At 41.3% G+C, this 22,132-nt stretch overlaps 1 protein-coding gene and 1 long non-coding RNA gene across 2 annotated transcripts; one reads left to right on the top strand and one right to left on the bottom strand.

Moving 5' to 3' along the window:
- Nucleotides 1-1,675: 1,675 nt before the first annotated feature.
- On the top strand, nt 1,676-21,685 carry LOC121713457. The gene is made up of 3 exons (XR_006032827.1): nt 1,676-1,686; nt 15,911-15,916; nt 21,609-21,685. It is a non-coding gene; the product is annotated as an uncharacterized LOC121713457 (long non-coding RNA).
- On the bottom strand, nt 17,707-19,409 carry bhlhe23 (basic helix-loop-helix family, member e23). The gene has a single exon (XM_042098051.1). The coding sequence runs from the start codon at nt 19,114-19,116 to the stop codon at nt 18,433-18,435; it is 684 nt and encodes a 227-aa protein (XP_041953985.1). The 5' UTR covers nt 19,117-19,409; the 3' UTR covers nt 17,707-18,432.
- Nucleotides 21,686-22,132: the final 447 nt, after the last annotated feature.

Here is a 22,132-nt window from a genome sequence, read left to right on the forward strand (position 1 = left end):
CCATGAGCCACAGTTTAGGAGCACATAGAGTCCTAGATAACATGGTAAAGATGCTAAGTCAATAATGCTCTTTACAATATTTAGAAATCCTGGAAGTGGACTTCATGTTTATTGCTGCTTCCTCATGAGTGCAGGTTTGTTTCAAACACATGCAGTAAAGCACTATGTACTGAGAGTGTGTGTGTGTGTGCGTGTGTGTGTATGTGCAGTAAAGCACTATGTACTGAGAGTGTGTGTGTGTGTGCGTGTGTGTGCAGTAAAGCACTATTTACTGAGAGAGTGGGAATGATCAGAGTCAATGCAGGCTAATACACTTGTACCATGTAAAAACGTGCTTTGCATTTATAAACAACTTACTATATAGTATAATGGACTCAGTGTACACACTTTGTACTAAATAAGTTATAATTAGTGTGTAATTGTGTCTTATGTGTGTGTGTGTGTGCTAAAGCATGTGTGTGTGAGTATGTGTGCGTGTGTGTGTGCTTGTGCGTGTTTGAGCGTGTGTGTGTGTGTGTGTGTGCATGCACTGAGTGGAACGCATCTTCATTTGGTGTTTATGAGAATTGCAGTGGAACCTTAACTGGCCTGCCTGTCACCAGTGCATTGGCATGGGGGATTATGGATGGCCACTTACATTGCTTATGACGTTAATTAATGACGCTAACGATCCTCCCTGCCCCCTGCAAAACTAGGTCTCTCATCAGCTGAAACAAGAGACAGGGTAGTGTGTGCATGCGTGTGTGTGTGTGTGTGTGTGCATGCATGAGTGCGTGTGTCTGTGTATGTGTGTGTGTGCGCTGAAACAAGAGACAGGGTAATGTGTGCGTGCGTGTGTGTGCTGAAACAAGAGACAGGGTAGTGTATGTGTGTGTGTGTGTGTGTGCGTGTGTGTGTGTGTTCGCGCTGAAACAAGAGACAGGGTAGTGTGTGTGTGTGTGTGTGTGCGTGCGTGTGTGTGTGTTCGCGCTGAAACAAGAGACAGGGTAGTGTGTGTGTGTGTGTGTGTGTGCGTGCGTGCGTGTGTGTGTGTGTGTGTGTGTGTGTGTGTGCGTGCGCTGAAACAAGAGACAGGGTAGTGTGTGTGTGTGTGTGTGTGTGTGTGTGTGTGTGTGTGTGTGTGTGCGTGCGTGTGTGTGTGTGTGTTCGCGCTGAAACAAGAGACAGGATAGTGTGTGTATGTGTGTGTGTGTGTGTGTGTTCGCGCTGAAACAAGAGACAGGGTAGTTTGTGTGTGCAGTGGCGCAAAAAGTGGGTATGCGCTATATGCGGCGCATAGGGGCGCAGAACCATGGGGGCGCCAAAGCGATGGTAAAAATAATAATAATAATAATATATTTGGTGTATTCTATATGTAGCTACTGTTGTACGTTTCTAAATCATTTCTGCATTTCCTCGATGTTAAATAACATTTTAGAGGACTAACAGGCTAGAGTAGGCGCCCTCTCTCATAAGATTCTATCATAGAATTTTGACATAGAAGAGGGAGTGGGGGCGCCGTGAGCGCTGAGTGAGCAGGTACGAGTAGTGAGTTTTCGTCTATGGAAAAAGATGGATAAAGCAAAAAAGCTGTCGGGGGATAAACATAAAAAAAGAAAGAGGGAAAAGGAGATGGCATGTCAAGGGATGCGACAGCAGTTAAATAAGTGAATGGTGAAAAGCAACAGGTAGGATTTAAAGTGTGACGTCTGTGCTTGGAAGCACACGTTTCATGTTCATGCTATTCATGTTACCAGACTAACTAGCGTTTGCTAAGCATATGCAGATTGAAACAGCCTATATTCCATTCATAGCTAGGTGGCTACCATGCTCATACTGCACTTTTAATGGCAAACTGCAAACAGAAATGTCACACTAGCAACAACTCATTACATGATTCCATTTCCTAACAAGACTCCTTGTAATAACTTAATATTGTGCTGTCAATGTGGCGCAAACAAAGGCTAGAGTTGGATCAGCCTTATCCGGCTTTGTGAGCAACAGCTGGCAAAAGGACGTTATGAGAACCGTTTAGACTCTCTTAAAGTGACAATGCGACATTTAACAATACTTCAAGTTCAAATCGGCAGAATTTCTTAAAAAATAATAATATGTAATACATTATTGGGCTTTTGTTTTACTTTAGTTGTTTGTGTGTTTTTTTTTTTTTTTTTTTGGGGGGGGGGCGCCAATTTGTTGTTGCATACCCCTCAAAAAATGGGTAGCTGCGCCCCTGTGTATGTGTGTGTGTGTGTGTGTGTGTGTGTTCACGCTGAAACAAGAGACAGGGTAGTGTGTGTGTATATGTGTGTGTGTGTGTGTGTGTGTTCACGCTGAAACAAGAGACAGGGTAGTGTGTGTGTGTGCGTATATGTGTGTGTGTGTGTGTGTGTGTGTGCGTGTGTGTGTGTGTGTTCGCACTGAAACAAGAGACAGGGTAGTGTGTGTATGTGTGTGTGTGTGTGCGTGTGTGTGTTCGCGCTGAAACAAGAGACAGGGTCGGCCTGTGAGTAGCTAAGAAAGATGAGATGTGTTGGGCACATATCAATATCTACTGACAATGCAATGCCAATACATTATACCCTAATTATATTATATACCCAATACATTATACTCTAAATGATATTATATACCCAATGCATTATACCCTAAATATATTATATACCCAATACATTATACCCTAAATATATATTATATACCCAATACATTATACTCTAAATATATTATACAGTGTTTCCCACAGAATTGGATTCAATTTGTGGCGGTAGCTGGGGGGGGGGGGGGGTATTAAGATCGTCTTGGTAGTGTATAGGTCTAATTGAGTGCCTGTCATTTTAAGACGTTTGAGGGAACCCTTGCAATTGTAACAGTTAAAAGGCTGCTGATGTGTGGATGCAATTTATAACGTTTTCTACATAGTTAAAATAAAGGTTCACATACTTCTCCTTGGGACAAGCACTTTTGAATTTTGGAAAACACTTTTCCATTTACATCGGGATTTTGCAAACATTCAGTGTCAGAGTCAATAAAATGAGCCCTTCAACGAAATTGACAAGCAGCTGTAAGTAGGCTAAGCATGCTAAATTCGACATCCAAACAGTATTCTAACGTTAGCTTTGAGATACTGCTTGATTTCATAACTTAACTTAGTTTAGTCTCTTCAATGTAGTCTACTATGTTGTGATAAGACCTTAGCAGAGTTCACTTCAATGCAGCAGTTTTGAACAAATTTGCGCAGCATGGTCACAATGTTAAGCGGATTTAATAGCAATTTAGCCAGACGTCTTCTATGCAATGCTTATATGTGGCAACAACAATCCTTCAACAATCGTGAATATTTTGTTAAATGCACATGCAGAGGAGGGGCAGCGGGCTACGAGAGAGAGTGGGGCGGGGCAAGGAAAGGCTGCGTGCGTAAAAAGCGCAGCTCAATGCCAATGCAAGGATTTGACCTTATATTTAATTTAAATTAAATTAAATTAAACATAGAATATTCATCTGTGGCGGCCGATTTTTATTTCGTGGCGCCCTGCCACAGATTAGTCAATGTATGGGAAACATGTTGTTGTATGTTACATACCCAATACATTATACCCTAAATATATATTATATACCCAATACATTATACTCTAAATTATATTATATACCCAAAACATTATACCCTAATTATGTTATATACCCAATACATACTCCTCACCACCTCCATGTCTTGAACTGTCTGTCCACTAGCCACTTTACCATTGTCTTCTGCCTCACTGTTTGCGTGCTTTATTAGCACATATGCACAACCCCTCCCTCCATACCACACCCGAACTGTGAACACACTTATACCTTCTTAATATAGTTATTTATATATAGATATATAGACTTTATACTTACACTGTTGCACTGTTTGACTTACTCATTTGCACCATCACCATGACACTCATTCACAAAGAGCACCTTACCTTACGCACAGAGGACCACAGGCTCAGTCCCTGCGTCAGTCATTGCAAGCGCATCTGATTGATTAATCACCCACTATGTGGATACTGTTTTTTAAAATTGATTTAGATTAAGTTTTTATTTAGTATAATTTGTATTTTAGTATATTTAGTATATTCTTTATCTTCTACAGTCCTTATTGCTTAGTTGTGTTTTTTATATTATATACTTTTAATTACTTTTCTGCTGTTAGTGAATGTGTGTGTGTATGTTGTCTGTATGCTACTGTGACCTTGAATTTCCCCTAGGGATCAATAAGAGATAGATAGATACTTTATTGATCCCCAGGGGGTATCCCCAGGGATAAAGTATCTATCTATCTATCTATCTATCTATCTATCTATCTTATACTCTAAATTATATTATATACCCAATACATTATACCCTAAATATATTATATACCCAATACATTATACCCTAAATATATATTATATACCCAACTAAATACTGTATATTATATACCCAATACATTATACCCTAAATATATTATATACCCAATACATTATACCCTAAATATATATTATTGTGATACTCTGTATTTGTGTACTTGTCCCAGCAAGTGTGTGCGTACGTGTGTTTGTGTCTGTGTGTTTATGTCTGAGACCGTGTGTGTGTGTGTGTATGTGTCTGAGACTGTGTGTCTGAGACCGTGTGTGTGTGTGTGTGTATGTGTGTGTGTATGTTTGTGTGTGTGTGTGTGTATGTGTGTGTGTCTGTGTGTATTTGTCTGAGACTGTGTGTGTGTGTGTGTGTGTAAGGTGTGTGTATGTGTGTGTATATGTCTGAGCCCGTGTGCGTGTATGTGTGTGTGTGTCTGTGTATGTGTATGTGTATGTGTGTGTGTGTGTGGTGGGCTAAATGCCCTGGGGTGGGGAGTACAAGGCAGAGCTGGTGGGCAATGTGTGTGGTGTGTGTTCCTGTTTGGCTGTGTGTGTGTGTGTGTTCCTGTTTGGCTGTCATTCCCCCAAACTTCCCCACCAGTTTCACATGGGAGAGCCCATTACTGAGATTAGGCTCGGCCAATGAAATGGGTGCCCTGTTTGTCAACTCACATCCACAGTCAAACGATGTGTGTGTGTGTGTGTGTGTGTGTGTGTGTGTGTGTGTGTGTGTGTGTGTGTGTGATAGACAGAGCGGGATGCACAGACCAAGACATGGAGGAAGCTGACCTCTCTCTCTCCATCTCTCTCTATCCATCTCTCTCTCCCCCATCTCTCTCTACAGTATCTCTCTCCCATCTCTCTATCCATATCTATCTCTCTCCCCATCTCTCTATCCATCTCTCTCTCTCCCCCCATCTTTCTCTCTCCCCTTCTCTCTATCTAACTATCTCTCTCAATTCAATTCAAATTAGCTTTATTGGCATGACAAAAAAAAATGTGTTGCCAAAGCTTACACATGTGTATAATTGTACAGATTTAAATAATAAAAATTAAAAAAAATGATAATAATTCAAATGTATACTAATGCAATACTAATATGATGATAATAATTCAAATGTATACTAATTCGGCAAAATAATACAGTGGAACGTAGGAAGGAAAAGAACTAATTTTCTCAATCTTTGACACTCGGAATCCGTCAGGAATTCTATTGTGCCCTCCCAACAAATACGGGAGCTTGTCTTCATTGGGTAGCACGGGATATTGGGGAGCAGTCTTGCCAATGTGGTCAAAGAATTCTCTCCTAACCAGGGTGTCATTTTTACACTCTGTAAGAAGGGTAACTAATCTTCTACTGCTCCTTCGTGGCATTGTAGACACAGCCTGTCATCTCTTGGTTTCCATGTCTATCTGTGCCTACCCCTCTCAACTTCCAGAGTGTGCTCACCAGTTCTGAAGGAAGTTAGAAGTTTCCTTTTTGTATAATCTTTGATATTTGTTAAATATGGTTCCAATTCATAATTTGTTTTTATTTTTTGATAATAGTTAAATTTGTTGGATTTTTTTTTTGGATGTTGTAATATTTATCTTTTGTTAATTTTTCTATATGTTTTAACTTTGCTTGAGACATGTCAAGTGTATTCAAATTCAAATTGTGTTTTGATATAAGGTAATCAAAAGGATCTCTCTCCATCTCTCTCTCTCTCTATCTCTGTAATTCAGAATGCTCCAAGCACCTATTCTCTAAATTATATTCATTCAATGTGTTTGTACTGTATGTGCAAGTTTGCTGACAGTATCTTTTCATTGTATTGCCCTGCAAAGCCTGGCATTTTTAATCTGCTAGAACAAACCCTTCCAAACCCTCCCACCTGAGCCATCATGCCAAATTTGACCATCATCCTATTTTATACAGTCTATGGTCAAATCATGCCATCCTTTATGAGCAAACATCTCCAAACCCTCCCACCTGTTTTAAAGACTCCTTTCCTTTCTTTCTCTATCTTTCTCTAACTCTCTCTCTCCCTCTGTGTCTCGCTGCTCTTTTTGCATTCTCTCTGTCCTGCTGCATTTTTCCTATCTCCTCTTCTCTGCCGGTCTGTCTGTCTGGCTTATTTCTCCCTCTCTCTCTCTCTCTCTCTCTCTCTCTCTCTCTCTCCGGCAAGGCATCATTTTGCCGGCACGGCACCCCACTACTGTGCCGTTCTCGGAGATGCGTGGTGTCAGGTGCCTTGTGGCGATGGCGGACGCGAGATTTGGCCTGGTTGCTATAGCGCTGCAAGGGGGTTCTGTCGGCTATGTGAGCAGACACACACACACACTCTTTCACACACACTCTCTCTCACACACACACACACACACACCTCCCACCCTGTACATGTGATTAAAGAAAGGAATGGGGTAATACTAGCTCATCCTGCCACACTCCCTGCGTCGCCCCAAATCACACAACGTCGCCCCAAATCACATGACGTCGCCCCAAATCACATGGCTCCTCGGAACCTACTGACTGACCCACTCATCTCATCCGACAACGCAGGGCTGGGAGGAACAGCCATCTGTGATGTCACAGGAGGAGCACCCAATGTGTGTTTATGTGTGTGAGCATGAGTGTGTGTGTGTGTGTGTGTGAGCGCATAAAAGGGGGGTGGTTGTCCTCATACAGCACCATACTATGTGCACTAGTGCCAATGCTCCAACTACAAGATGCATCGAAGAAGTCGTAGTAGTGACGTGATGGTCAAAGGTCGTAGGCTATCGTTGACTAAAACACATATTTGTGATGTGGTAATGGTAATTTAGATATACAAATATTACACATATTTTTCATTTATGTTTTATTTCAGCAAACTAAAATACTAAAATACTAAAATACTGTTTTGGTTCTCCTCTGCTACCCGCCCGCAAGGAGCTCCTTCTCCACCCGCATCCTCGCCCGTCACAATCCACCCGCATCCTCGCCCATCACAATCCACCCGCATCCTCGAATCCACCCGCATCCTCGCCCGTCACAATCCACCCGCATCCTCGCCCGGGAATTTGAGGACTGTCAGAATCCACCCGCATCCTCGCCCGGGAATTTGAGGACTGTCACAATCCACCCGTTTGAGCAACTTTTATGTGGGTACCCGACCCAGAGTCCTGCACGTGTCCAATTTTTTAAATCCGTACCCGTCATGTTTAAAACCGCATTCGACCCGTTTTCCGACACCAGAGCTAGTTAAATTCCGTACCCGACCCGCATTAAATAAAACTGACACCCGTACCCAAGTTAAAATCAGTCCACCACCCGAGTTAAACAGACACGTTTATCACTCGAGTGTTGTATTGTGATAGGCTACTTTTCATCATGTAGGATAGGCCTGTCAACTTCAGCTGAAGTTGGATCTGCAGTGTTAATGGTTGTGTAATTAGTTCCTTAACAAAACATCGGGAACCGACAATACAGAGATAGTTGCATGTTAAGTGAGCCAGCTTGCAGTAGGGCAGGAATCTGTGTTCTCATTAAAATCCTACACGTCTTTGCTTCGATCTGTCATGACCTATGGTTGTAGCATGTCCTAAAGGGGATGTAAAAAGCTAGTGGTATCAACAATAATCGATTCGGCGATGCATTGCAATGCGGGGCATGCACGATTCAGCATCGATGCGGCAACGCGCCATAATCGATTATGTCACTGTTTATTTTCTGGCCTTGAGTGGACAATAAAGTTGTGAAGTTTCAATTACTTCTGGGGGCATTTCCGGAGCAACGTTGTAATGATATGCACAGCCTGTAGCTACATGCTAAGCGGCAGCACTAGCTAGCATAACAACAACACTAAAGAATCAAGATGACGGAGGGATATGAACGCGATAGACGGGTAATTAAAAACGCACCCAAAGCTTGGAAAGCGGACATCTGGGCACATTTCGGATTCTACGAAGTTAATGGGAAACTAGACAAGACGTACGCGGTGTGTAAAACCTGACACACTAACATCAAGCACGGTGGCAATACAACTAACTTCACGAACCATGTTGAGCATCCTGAGTTGGCTTTGTTACTGTGTGTGCAGTATGTGGTGACCTTGGTGCCCCCTTCTTTCAATATTCTGTTTTGCGTCCGACTAATAATTTTTATTTAGCCTATGGCCTGTCAAAATAATCTAAGCATTCACAGCGCAAATTAATTTAGTCTTTTAAGCAATGGAGAAAGTGACAGCGCACGGCAAGAAAGAAAGTGCATCCAAATTCACCCATTCTTCTCAGTTGAACTACTCGCGAACGAGCCTACTCATCATACAGACATCACAAGTAGCCTATCACATCACATGAAAGAGCTTTTTCTCAGCTTTTAAACTATGTTAGCCGTGAATTGCTGTGGTGAACGGTTCGCGAGAAAATTACACTTAAGTGAATAATATAATTCAATTTAATCATAATTCTACTGAAGGTTCTACGCCCATCTCCCTACATTCATCTCGGTGGAATACTTCGAACCCTTCGTTCAACACATAACAAACCATATATCAGAATAAACAGCTGACCTTACCAAACACAAAGGTGTAAATCAGTCCCCTGTACAGTTAAGAGTAAGAGTAAGAGTTAAGAGTTCCAGAGTAATCCAGTTCTAAATTTGCAGAAAATTTCAACATGCATGGATGTCTCCAAATTTGGGCTTTAAGTTTTACAATGTGTTTAAATTATTCTACATGATTTCATAATGGGCCAAATACCAAATAGATGTTACAAATATCGCCTAGATATCGGTAAATCAGAGGACAGCTGACTAAGAGTTTGTGAAAGTGGCCTTAATGATCACAAAATGCTAAGCATGCATCTATGCTATTTGAGTTTCTTAAAACTGAGCTGTGCTTAAATTGTTCAATACATGATTTCATAACAGGCCAAATATAAAATAAATGTTAAATATATCCTATATATCTAAATATTAGATGATCAGATGATTTACAGTTCTATGTAATATGCCATGTTTCATGTTTTTGTAATGTTTCATAGGCTACAGTGATGCAGGTCTACTGCTGTGAATAGGCTAAATACAACTTTGATCATTTTTACAGCCTACTACTGTATAGTTAACTTTGGCCTTGGTGCCCTGACATGTGGCCTTTGTGCCCCCCACCAAATATGCCCAACTGAAGGCCAAGTAGCCTTGCATCTAAAATGGTGGAATTCCATTATTTAATGACATTTATGTCAAAGATAACAAGAGAGTGATAATACACACATAGCAGCCAATCTGTTCAATATCTGACTGCTTGTATTGCCTCATGACCTCAAAATTTGCCTTGTTGTGTGCAGTAGAATTTTGATGCATCGCAATGCATTGCAATGCATCGTAGAATTGAATTGAATCGAATCGTTACCTGGTGAATCGTAATCGAATCAAATTGTGAGGGCAGTGCCAATGCACACCCTTATAAAAAGCTTCACCTTCATCATACTGAATATGTATCTAATACTTTTTTCATCTGCTCTTGTCTAGATTCTTCGAGAGGAGGGACGGAAATGTATGAAACCAGGACAGGTGGTGAAGAGCAATTGTGACTTTCTTCGTTTGTGTCAAGACTGACACTGTTGGCAGCACTTAATAAGCAATGGAGAAATTATTATTTTTTAAGGCCAAGGTGAAATGAAATTAAGTGAAATGTGTACTTTGGATGAAATAAACTTTTCAATATTTTGCAAAGTTTGGCTGTGTTCATTTGATCAGCAATAGGTTACTTCTATACATTTAAAAGGGTAAATAAATAAAATAGTATAATATCCACATATATACACATAATATTAATTATTAATAGTAATATTAATAATAGTAACAGTGTCCAGTACAGTACTGTTTATCTGGAGGTTTACAGCACTTTTACTGTAAATTGAGATACAGTAGTGGTACTGTAAACCTGAATTACAGTAACTAACTGGCAAAAGTGCTGCCAGTTAGTTACTGTAAAATGGCACTGAAATGTCTAACAGTGCATGTTAACATTTTTCATGTGACATATTCTAGGTTCTATAGCTTTGTTTACATCCACCTGGTAGGCAAGGGACAAGTTGAACCCATTGAACATCATTGTCTGCAGCTGCCTCTCAGTAGGCTACATCTCTGTATTTCAGCAATGTCAACATTTCAGGCATCAAAAAAGGTGATGATGAAACGTTATCCCATTGAAACGTTACCACATTGATGAAACGTTATCCCATCAATATTTGATAGCCTGTCACAGGAACGTTATTTCGCTAAAATCGCCCTGATTTGGTGCATTGATCTGTATCGATAATGTTATGGGAGAACCTGCATGTAGCCTATGGTAGCCTAACTTTTTTTCTCAGTTCAAAACTTGGTTTACACAAAGACGATAGACTTTCTTAGAAGCTGTGAAATTTGGCCAGAAAGGAACATGTCTTTCCTCTGAAAGTTGACACAAAATGAAACAATATTTGATCATTTAACTTCAACTGAACAGCGACAGGTTTTGGTAGGCAGTAATAATAATAATAATAGTAATAATAAGTTTATTTTATATAGCGCCTTTCTCAAACCCAAGGTCGCTTTACATAGTAGGAAGGCAGGGAAACACAATAACAAACAAACAAAACAATACAACAGAGACAAAGGCAGGGAAACACAATAACAAGCAAACAAAACAAAACAAGAACAAAAAAAAAGTTATCTGTATGGAGCTATGTGTTGGGTGTGGAGGAGAAGTGATCATTAAACAGAAAGGTCTTGAGATGTGCTTTGAAGAAAGGAAGAGAAGGACAGGCACGAAGGGGTTGGGGGAGGGAGTTCCAGAGTTTGGGGGCCAAGGCACTGAAGGACCTGCCACCCAGGGTGGAGAGTCTGGAGCGGGGGATAGCCAAGAGGTTTTGGTCAGAGGATCTGAGGATCAGTAGACATAAAATCATGAATCCTGTAACATATTATAACATATAACAGTGATGGCTTATTCGAAGACGATCTGCATGGATATATAACCACCCAGAAAAACTCAGAATGTGAGTGATAAAGTTCATTAATTGTATGAAACTTTTTTATTAGTTATCCATTGCAGCATCGGCTATATTAGGCTGTTATGCTAGCTCAGCCTTTAAATATGCTGTTATTTTGGTCATGTGGACTTGATTAAACGGGTAAAGATCATTCATAAACTGCTTATTTCTTACATGACTGAAGCAGTAGCCTAGGACCTAGGGTTCAACAGTGGTGTTTGAGGTTGCTGTGTTAAGTTCAGCTCAAAAATCAGTTTATTTTTACATACGGTAGTTAGCCTAACTGAGCTGTAGGCTATAGCACATAAGCCTATTCTGTTTTCATGTATTAGCATTTGTTGTGATTATATAATCAAATGACTCTCATGATAACGTGAAATAGAAGGACAGAAGATAGGTGATTGATGTCCACAAGCACGAATTTCACGGGACAAATTAGAACAAACTGTTCCGGTAAAAATAATCTTGCCATGTTTAAAATGCTGCACTTTTTCCCTTCATAGCCTCTTGCAATTCATTTTTGGATGACTGTAGATAGTTGTATTTTAGCCTACGTCTTCGTAGACAGTAGCCTAGGCTACACCATTAGGCCATCTTGAGTATAAAAGACTTCACAGCTGCTAACGATCATGCTCCACAACCATGAAGATAGGTAGGCTAAAGAGTCGTTGGTCGCCTTTTTGCTTCTTATTGTAAAACCAACTGTTAGGGCCTACACAAGTGGTCGGCATCCCGGTCTATTTTGAAGCTATATGTAACTATGTGTAGCCTATGCAACCCGACTGTTGTAGGCTTGCCTACCACTCTGCAGTGCCTTGCCTACCATTCTTGCCTTCCACTCTAGTTGTAAACAAACGGTGACGTAACATTAGAACGGAGGTGCAAAACCTTAATAGACAGACATACTGTACACACACCGATACGGGCAAACACACCCTCAAACAAGCGCATACCACACACATACATACCACACACACTCACACACACCCTCGAACAAGCGCATACTACACACTATACCACACACTACCACACACACACACCATCAAACAAGCGCATACCACACACACACACCCTCAAACAAGTGCATACCACACACATACATACCACTCACACTCACACACACCCTTGAACAAACGCATACTACACACTATACCACACACTACCACACACACACACACACACCATCAAACAAGCGCATACCACACACACACACCATCAAACAAGTGCATACCACACATACTACACACTATACCACACACTCTACCACACACACACACCCTCAAACAAGTGCATACCACACACATACATACCACACACACTCACACACACACACTCGAACAAGCGCATACTACACACTATACCACACACTACCACACACACACACACACACCATCAAACAAGCGCATACCACACATACTACACACTATACCACACACTCTACCACACATACTCACACACACAGACACACACACTCACACCCTCAAACAAGCGCATACCACACACACCCTCGAACAAGCGCATACTACACACTATACCACACACTACCACACACACACACACACACCATCAAACAAGCGCATACCACACATACTACACACTATACCACACACTCTACCACACATACTCACACACACAGACACACACACTCACACCCTCAAACAAGCGCATACCACACACATACATACCACACACACCCTCGAACAAGCGCATACTACACACTATACCACACACTACCACACACACACACCCTCAAACAAGCGCATACCACACACATACATACCACACACACTCACACACACACTCGAACAAGCGCATACTACACACTATACCACACACTATATTATACTATATTATTATTACTATATTATTATTACTATATTAGAGGGGGGCCAGAGATTTTTGAAATTCTGGCTGCTAAACATACCATTTCAATGCAGTTTGGAAGGGACAGAAATACCTCAACAGAGCAAACAGCAACCCTCATCTATCTGAGGACTAAGCTAAAGTATCTATTTTGTAAGTTAATGTAAAACACATAGGTTGGTGAAAGAACTGTAAGCTCAAATTCAGCTCATTAAAGTGTAAGCTCATTAAAGCATGTTTAGATACAGACATTTACACTTAGGCGTACTACACATGATTTTAAAAACAGTACCATTGCAGTTGTTATGATTTGATTGATATGTGACCTAAGAACAATCTTACATTAAAAAAGTTGCTGAGGTCTGACTTTGTGGCGCTCAGAAATTAAATTAGTTTAATCTTAATTCATGTGATGAAGGACTTTGAACGAAGTTTGACAGGTTTCAGTGCTGAGTAAAAATTTGAATATTTTACTAGTAATATATTTTTCATTACCATTATGGCAAGCAATAGGCTATCCTACCTCATCTGTAAGTTGCTACCTGCAAATCATGAGCAAGTGACCTGATAACCTAAGTTATGAACACATGAGAGAGACTATTATACTTTCTTGCCCTCTACATCACGGTCATAGTGATCCTATTTATATAAAACAACTTTAGGCCTCCTTTTAAAAGGGTATCCCTTTTCACTGGATTAGCTGCCACATACGTGAAGAGAACAAGTGGAGAAACATCCAACGCAATGCCTTGGTAGGCCTAATGTTATTAGGTTGGATTTTGTAGTCACTGCAAATTTAACACCCTCGTTTCTATGATACTGGAAACAATTGAAACAAGAGACTGTGCCTAATATTTCTAATATGTGTAAGAGTAGCCTAGGCTACGTTACACTGACACCATGTAGGCTAACGTTAACGTAATGCTCTGAATTCGTGGCCAACATCAAATCCATAGTTCTAACTATTTGATCGCCAAGTCAAAATTTCCTGGTCAACCACAAATAATTCCACTACTTTGTATTGCTTAGCTAGACTACTTACCACTTCAACACCTTTGACTGTAGTATCTGTTTAAACTGTAACTGTAACAGTTCAACTGTTCAAACTGTAGCGTTAACTGTAACAGTTCAACACAAGCAAAACATTGTGAGCTCAAATGCGTGTGTGAGTTGTTACGGGAACATACACAGACACCAATTTTAGGAAAAGGGCTGGTGTTGACCGGTCTTCAGATATTTTGGTACGGTTTATTACACATCCAGAAGAATGCATTTGAGTCGTTATAGGCTCTGGCTCATTAGATAGATAGAGATAGATAGATAGATACTTTATTGATCCTCAAGAGGTAATTCAAGGGTCCTGCCCCTGCATTATGGAGCATTATGGAACAAAGTTATGATCAAAAAAATGATCAGGGAGGAAAAATCCGAGGGGGCACGTGCCCCCTTTATTTCACTGGGCATGACGCCACTGCGCCACTCCAACAAGCACATAGCACACACAAAAGCACTCTCTCTGAGCTGCCACTCCAACAAGCACATAGCACACACAAAAGCACTCTCTCTGAGCTGCCACTTTCTCCATCCTCTTCCTCCTCCTCCACATGTGCTCCCCCCCCCCCGCCCCCCCTCCACCCACACCGGCCCCTCCCCCCACACCTGCCCCCCCCCCCCCCCCCCCCCCAGCTCTTCCTAGTCTGGACTCCTGGTGCCTTTTGACAGCTCGCGCTCTGGTCTGCCTCCTCGAGCCAAAGAACAAATGCAACCTGAGCACCGGGCACACACACACGCACACACACACACACACACACACACATATGCACACACACACACACACTGAGCAACTTAAGCAGTCCTCACCCACACTTCCCCCTCTCCCCCCCGGCCTGCTTGCTTTACTCATCGGGCCCTGCATTTCACACGGGGCCTACATGCTGAGGTGGAGCATTTCTCGACTAGCATGTGTGTGTGTGTGTGTGTGTGGGTATGTGTGTGTGTGTGGGTATGTGACTGTGAGAGGGAAGAGCTGCAACATGCCCTGGACGCCTTTGCCTCCACGAGAGCTTAATGAATCTCAGCAGCACTGTCAAAAGCACTCCGCAGAGTTGGGCACTTAAGGGCATATGTTTTTCCTTGTGTACCGTCCGCTAGCACTGAGCAACAAAAACAAGCATGGAGAGCTCGCAGCTACGCTAATGAAATCACTCCGCTGTAATCCTGGGAAAAAACAGGCTCAGGCGCTCTGACCCAGCACAGGGCATCACAGGGGGCAGGCCAGCAGGCTGGACACTTGGGCACCAGTCTGGAGGCCATGCAGTGTCACCTCTTTAACTGAACATAGTGGGAATGTGTCTCAGTGTTTGTGGTCATTTCTATAACTTTGTGTGTGTGTGTGTGTGTGTGTGTGTGCAAGAGAGAGAGAGTGAGAGACAGATAGATGGCAGAGAGAAAAGCAGAAGAGAGAGAGAATGCATTGTGTGTGTGTGAGAGAGAGAGAATGCATTGTTGGCTTTTAGTTTAATACGATTTGAAATGTGTGTGTGAGAGAGAGAGAGAGACAGACAGACAGGCAGACAGACAGACAGAGAGGTCATACTGTATGTTTCTGCTTGGGTCAGTGAGAGAGAGTGGGGATTTTTTGTTTTGAGTTAAATTATATGCACTCCCTGCAAACAGGTTTTTTTTTTTTTTTTTGGGGGGGGGCAAAGTGTGTCGTTTTTTGGATGCAGTTCAATAATACTAGTATAAAATAATAGAACAGAATACAAATGTTATTGTAACACAACTAATCAAACAAAGAGAGAAAAGTGCATAAGAATTAAGTCAAATCAACCAATCAAGTCAACCTTGGTAAAGCCACTGAGCAGAGGAGTCACTAGTGTGTCCCATCTTAACGGCTGCAGCGGTCTCATCTCGCCCAATTAAGCTGAAACGGGACCGGTGAGGAGCCTAAAACAGCAGCCGCGGTGGTTGTCACAATTAATCGCAGGTCTTTTGACTGTCAATTGAGGCTTTCCGACGAGTCATATGTCAACAGCGCGCCGATCTCACACGCCAAGGGTGACGTGCTGTTATGACATCTTGCTAAATGCTGTGGGATAACGCACATCCGTCCAATCCGAAGACCCAGTTTGCATTTGGAAAGAATCGACTCTTCCTTATTTACACACAGGTCTCAGCGATGGGTATGCTCAACAGTAACATATTTATCTTAGCACAGTCTACATTGGACCTAGTGAAGTAAATGGTATTTACTAGAAAAGTCACAACATCACAAATACGCACTGGTGTACTGTACTGCCAGATTTTGACTAAAGCTTTTAAAGTAAGCCGATCTATAAATTAACTGCAAGAACTAATAGCCTACATAAACTGTGTGGAGGCATTTCTCCGTCTGCCGCTTAGGCCTGTGGCTTAGAGATGTTAGCCTTTATTCAAGACATTAAGGAATGCTTTTGTCATTTACGATAATTTGATTACCCCAAATATCTCACGCCGATGAAATGAAAATCTTACAACTCAATTACAAGCATTTTTTTCTCAATAAAATAATTATTATTCTTTCAAATGGCACGGAACTCTTTTTTCTTACTCAGAGCTAGCCTCCAAATGCTCATTGCGTTAAGAGAGCGCGGAGGACAGGCCGTGGAATTGTCTTAATAACTAGAACGGGTAGGCTACATTACATCGAAGCTTTGCTATCACGCAAATACCAAGAGACAGGCCACCTACCCCCGGGGCAATCCACGCACCCTTACCCTTAGCTACACCAACCCTTCGGGACAGCGACGGGCCATACCAGCCAGACCCGTGTCATTTGAGGGACTATTGTCATATTAGCGCAATGGAAATTAGAATGGACATGTTATCTGCATAAATAGTGAAATATTCTTCAGTATAAAATAACTCATAGTAACTGGACACAGTGGTCGTTTTCTTATTAGGCCTACTTACATGACCATAGGCTACATACTCGTGATTTCAAGTAAAATTATCAATCGTGTCAGTAAATAACGAAATGATTCACTTAGTATTTACATTAGGCTAAACAATTATAAATCATAAACTTCATGCTCTAACCTTTACTGTCATATTCCATTTTTCAAAAATGAAGAATGTGGCACAAGGTTTAAGTTAGGAGTGCACATCCCTGAATTATTTCTCTTAAAAAAGACTTGATGACTAGGCTATATGGTAATGAAAGTTCAAAACACGCAGCACATTCGGTTTCAGAAGAATATAGCCCACAAAGTCAGTAATAAGTTTTACGAAACTATTTTTTTAAACCTAAAAAAATACAAATGTGACTGATTCATGGATTTGTGAACAATAAATGTTTAGCCTGCTAATGAACTTAAGCATGGAACTTCACTTTGACGTATCAATGAGAAAGGTTTAGTGCGTTTTTTTGATAATAAAAAACCTTACAAGCCATATATTCGAGCATATACATATGTTTTAATTATAAAGACATATAAACAATATATGAAATTCATGTTGCAACACAACCGAATATTTTTGTCAGCTCAGGCTTGGTCAAGTAGTTCGTCACAATTGTACATTAGCCTACAATCAAGTGAATTGTGCAATAACAAAACAAAAGTCTTAAATAAGCCTACATCTTCCCAAAACGATATTACACGGATTTCCCTTGAAACAATGGACAGTGGAAATACAAGTCCATTGCTGGCCAGTGATGCGGCAAACTGAAATGCTCGAGGAATGTTGAACACGTTTCTTTACTGCTCCAAGAGAAAATGTTGCATAGTTCTCTAATACATTTTCGATTTTCAAAGGATTTGTAAGACTTTCTTTCCCAATTACGTTTTGCTTTTGTTAAAGAAAAATACTCTGTCATATGCAGCTTCTTCTGAAACATCGGAGTTGAACTTCAAAACTAGCGATGTCATTTGTTCTGCAAGAATCAAGCAAATGTCACTGAGGACTAGTCAATACAAAGTTTGATCCCAAAAAGACGACAGAGAAACGCAACGTTTAAAGGTTTTAACATTGATTTGAAGGCTCATTCCAAAGTTAATATTTCCTTTACACTAGTCTCATTAATCAATTATTCTGAAAAAACGGAAAGTTTTTAAAACATGGTTATTAAGCAATACACCACAGTTCCTTCCGAACAAAATGGTTCAAAACAAGTAGAGAGTGTAAGAGAGCGACATAGACCAATAATAGGATGTTGCAGGTGAAGTTCAGGGACAAGTTTGTTTAGTAATCAAGGCTTGTCATTGCAGTGTTTGAAAAGACTCGAGGGGGTCCCAGAATAAGAGGAACATTTTTCGGCGCAGGAAGCCAATGCCGTGCTGGAGAAAGGATACACAGCCGTTTGTCCAAAAGGTGCGAGCGCCGTGGGTATCGGCGAGGTTATGGTCTGTCCCTGATTCAGATAAGCCACCAGCCGTCGCATCTCCTCCAGCGCTTGCGCTTGCATGAGGATGTAATTCTTCGCCAGGAGCAAAGTGGCGATTTTGGATAGTTTTCTCACCGAAGGACTGTGTGCGTATGGAATCACAGCTCTCAAGCCGTCCAAAGCGTCGTTGAGATCGTGCATTCGTCTTCTCTCCCTTGCATTTATGCTTAGCCGCAAGGATCTCTGTTCTTTGGGCTTCTTTGCCAGCGTGGTTCCGTGTTTGTCGTCGTCAAACCCCGAGCCTCTCTTCCTTGAGTCCATATGATCGAAGCCGTCATCGTCCTCACTAGTTTGCTCCCCGCCGCTCTCGTTCGACTTTGTTGTCTGGCCGGAGAGAAAATCGGCAGCCGGAGTGAGTGGGTATCGCCCTGGACTTCCAGCACCATGGCCAGCGCCGAAGCCAAAACTGGACTGGCCGTAGCGTTGCGTGAGGTCCAGCAACGTATCATTGCTGATAGATTTAAGCAGGTTCTCTTCACCAACATTCATTTTTACGAAAAAATAAAAATGTAAAATATATTTGAGGCAAACGTATCCTCTTTCGTGAACAATCTAGCTCTATAGTCTACTTTCCGTATCTTGCGCTGCTTCTCAAAACAGTTGCAGAGAGAAATCACTGCCGTGCCTATTTGCTTCCGTATGCATGTACAAAAGCGACGACTGTTCACTTTAAAGACTTGAGTAATTGCGATAAGCGTCGACAGTGATGCTAAACGCACTTAAGACGCCCGAGTAAAACTTCTATGTGTGTCTCCTTGACGGTTCTCGCTGTGCGTCTTGCCCTCGCCCTGGGCAGATTGTGACTCATGCTCAGTCCCTCTTGCACGTTAGTAGGAGAGCGAGGCCCGCTGGGATCACACGCCCGACCAATCAGGGGGGCGTTTTAATTAAGAGGATTAGAAACCGGTATGGTCCTAATTTCAACCATAATAATGATAATTGCCACACATCAGAACAAGCATCATATACACAACTTGAGATAATTACTTTTTTAAATGGCTTACTCATGTTTCTTGTCATTTTCAGATTCTGAGAGGCTTGGTAACTAAACCATTGTAGGCTACCAGTCTGTACCGGTCTATAGAAAGTTAATATAACCATTTGGTTAAATAGCCAACAGACAAAACAATTGTAGTATACCATCAATGGATTTTATAAGTGGACATGTTTTTTTTCTTGCCTTCGCCTTCTTTGCTGACTCACAAAGCATCTTCACCAAAACATTAGAAGTAGTTTGTCACCCATGGGTTTTTTGTAGGTCCTAAACACCTTCAAGCAAAAAGTTGGGAGTAGTACCCTCCATAGTCTATTATAAGCGCTACCATTTCCATACACTGCCACCATGTGTGTGGCTGAGGGTAATACACCACATGCAGTTTGTCACCTCTACACTTCCATGAAATTTGCAAGAGACAATGATGGAAAAATATCCACTTATGTCAAGTCAAGGCATATGGTTTACAACAAAATGTAATGTTAATGATATTGAAGTCATGCAGAATCAAATATAGGCATCAAGAAGGTCCCATTTTTAAAGTTAGAGTTTTTTGCTTTTGCAGAACCAGAGCTGTGAGGCCAGTGTGGTGCAGGGTATTAATCACATGACCTGGACGCTAGCCAAAAAAGGGGATTAGCCATAGAGTGCCTGAGGCGTGGTCCGCCTATATGCCTTACTGCTAATGCCCAGAAAAGGCTGGACAGCACAGAAGGCACAAGAATCTAAGGATGGCAGAACCTCTCCGACAGATAATGATGCTATAGAGACCCTAATACAATAGGCTGCTACTTTAGCATGATATGAGAAAGCTTTTATGTATTCTCTAAAAATAATGTAATGTAGTTGCTATATACTTTAACATAGCCCTTCACTTCACACAAGTAACTGTCAGTGGTTGGTGGAAGTGTGGTCGTGGAAATTAGCTAGTCTTGTTATTAGCAATGTTATTAGCTAGTTAACTCTCAGTTTATCAATAGTGTGCATATGGCACAACCTAAAATAAATTGTATTCAGAATAAATGAAGACTCGCTAACATTACTTACTCACATCGGAACAACTCAGAGGTCTTTGATTAGTGTTTGTATACGTTTGGTGTAACTCTCAAAATCTGAATTTCATAACAACAACAACAACCTATTCCTGGAGAGGCCTACACAGCCAGTAGTGGCTTACTCCCATCGTGTGGCCATTTTGTGAAATACTGTTTAGCTTCGTGAGAACATCTTATCTTCTATATTGGCTTTATGAATTTGGGGAGATGTTGCTTTGGATACACCAGCCTCTGTTATTGCCACGTACAGAGTCCTTAAGAAGACATGGTCAAAAACACTTCTGGTGTGCACCAGAAACCAGCACCAACACACTGACTGTAGCACCAACACACTGACTGTAGCCCCAACACCCTGACTGTAGCCCCAACTAACTGTACCCCCGAGCAGTGTGCGAGCTTTCATCTTCATTATGTATTGCTTTCCAGAACCATCAAATTAACTAAATTAATTGTCAAAAAAACAAACTTCCGTTGTCTTGAGGGAGTTAAATAAACAAATCAAGATCTCGACAAAATGGTCATCTAAAGTATATGTAAACGTTTGGCACCTTAGGGCCTCCATGGAAAATACAAAACACTAGTATTCATTTTGACCACCAGGTGGAGGCACCACCAAAGAAATGCTGTTTCCTGATGACATAGGGGCTTCACATGCATTGTTGTATCTGAAATATAAGCCCTGAAACTGTATTTCCCAATAATGTTACAGAAACAGAAAGAGCATGAAAGACAAGTAACAGTCAACTACCTTATCTCGGTATGTTTTTAAATGAACTACAATTCTTGTCAATTCTTGTCTTGTCTACCCCCTCAGTCATGTCAGTAGAGTTATTTTTGGTGTGATCCTCACAGTCTTTTGTGCAAAACTAGTTTCAATAATGTAGATTTATTCATAGTCAGTTACCATTTAAATTTTATTTTTTAAGTAGCAGCATCAACCTCTGAAGATCACCTACAAAAAAGCTGCCATCTTTGAGATCCGGTATCTGGTGATTTTTCTTATGGATAATAACAACATAACGCACACACAACGGAGGGAGAGAGAGAGAGGAGTGGTGCGTGTGTGCCTGAAGTGCATCCAAGACAGAGAGCATCCTGGTCTGTTTTGCTAAATCAACCAATCAGTTTTCAGTGTAGGTGGGCTTATATCTCTTTTCTCCCGAACTTAATTAATCAGTTCAGTCAGTGTATTTAGGAACAGGAGCGTCATGGCAGAATCAGAGCCCCTCAAAAAGGAACATTTAAGACCCATTTCACATCCGACTACACAAAAGTGTACCCAATTGTCTCATAAGAGTAAAACATAATGGTAGTCTTGCACACTGCACTGTTTGTAACAGTGACTTTAGCATTGCTCACGACGGGTTAAATGATTGCAAAAGACTTGTTGAGGTGAGTTTAACAAGTGTAATTTCATTTGCATATTACTCAGGCCTAGTTGGCTAGTTGCCAAGGC

This window comes from Alosa sapidissima, chromosome 7 (genome assembly GCF_018492685.1).
Source record: "Alosa sapidissima isolate fAloSap1 chromosome 7, fAloSap1.pri, whole genome shotgun sequence".
In the NCBI taxonomy this organism is placed as follows: Eukaryota; Metazoa; Chordata; class Actinopteri; order Clupeiformes; family Clupeidae; genus Alosa; species Alosa sapidissima.

Excerpts from the sequence above, each read along its gene's own strand:
- bhlhe23 (XM_042098051.1), bottom strand. The coding sequence starts at position 19,116 with ATGAATGTTGGTGAAGAGAACCTGCTTAAATCTATCAGCAATGATACG.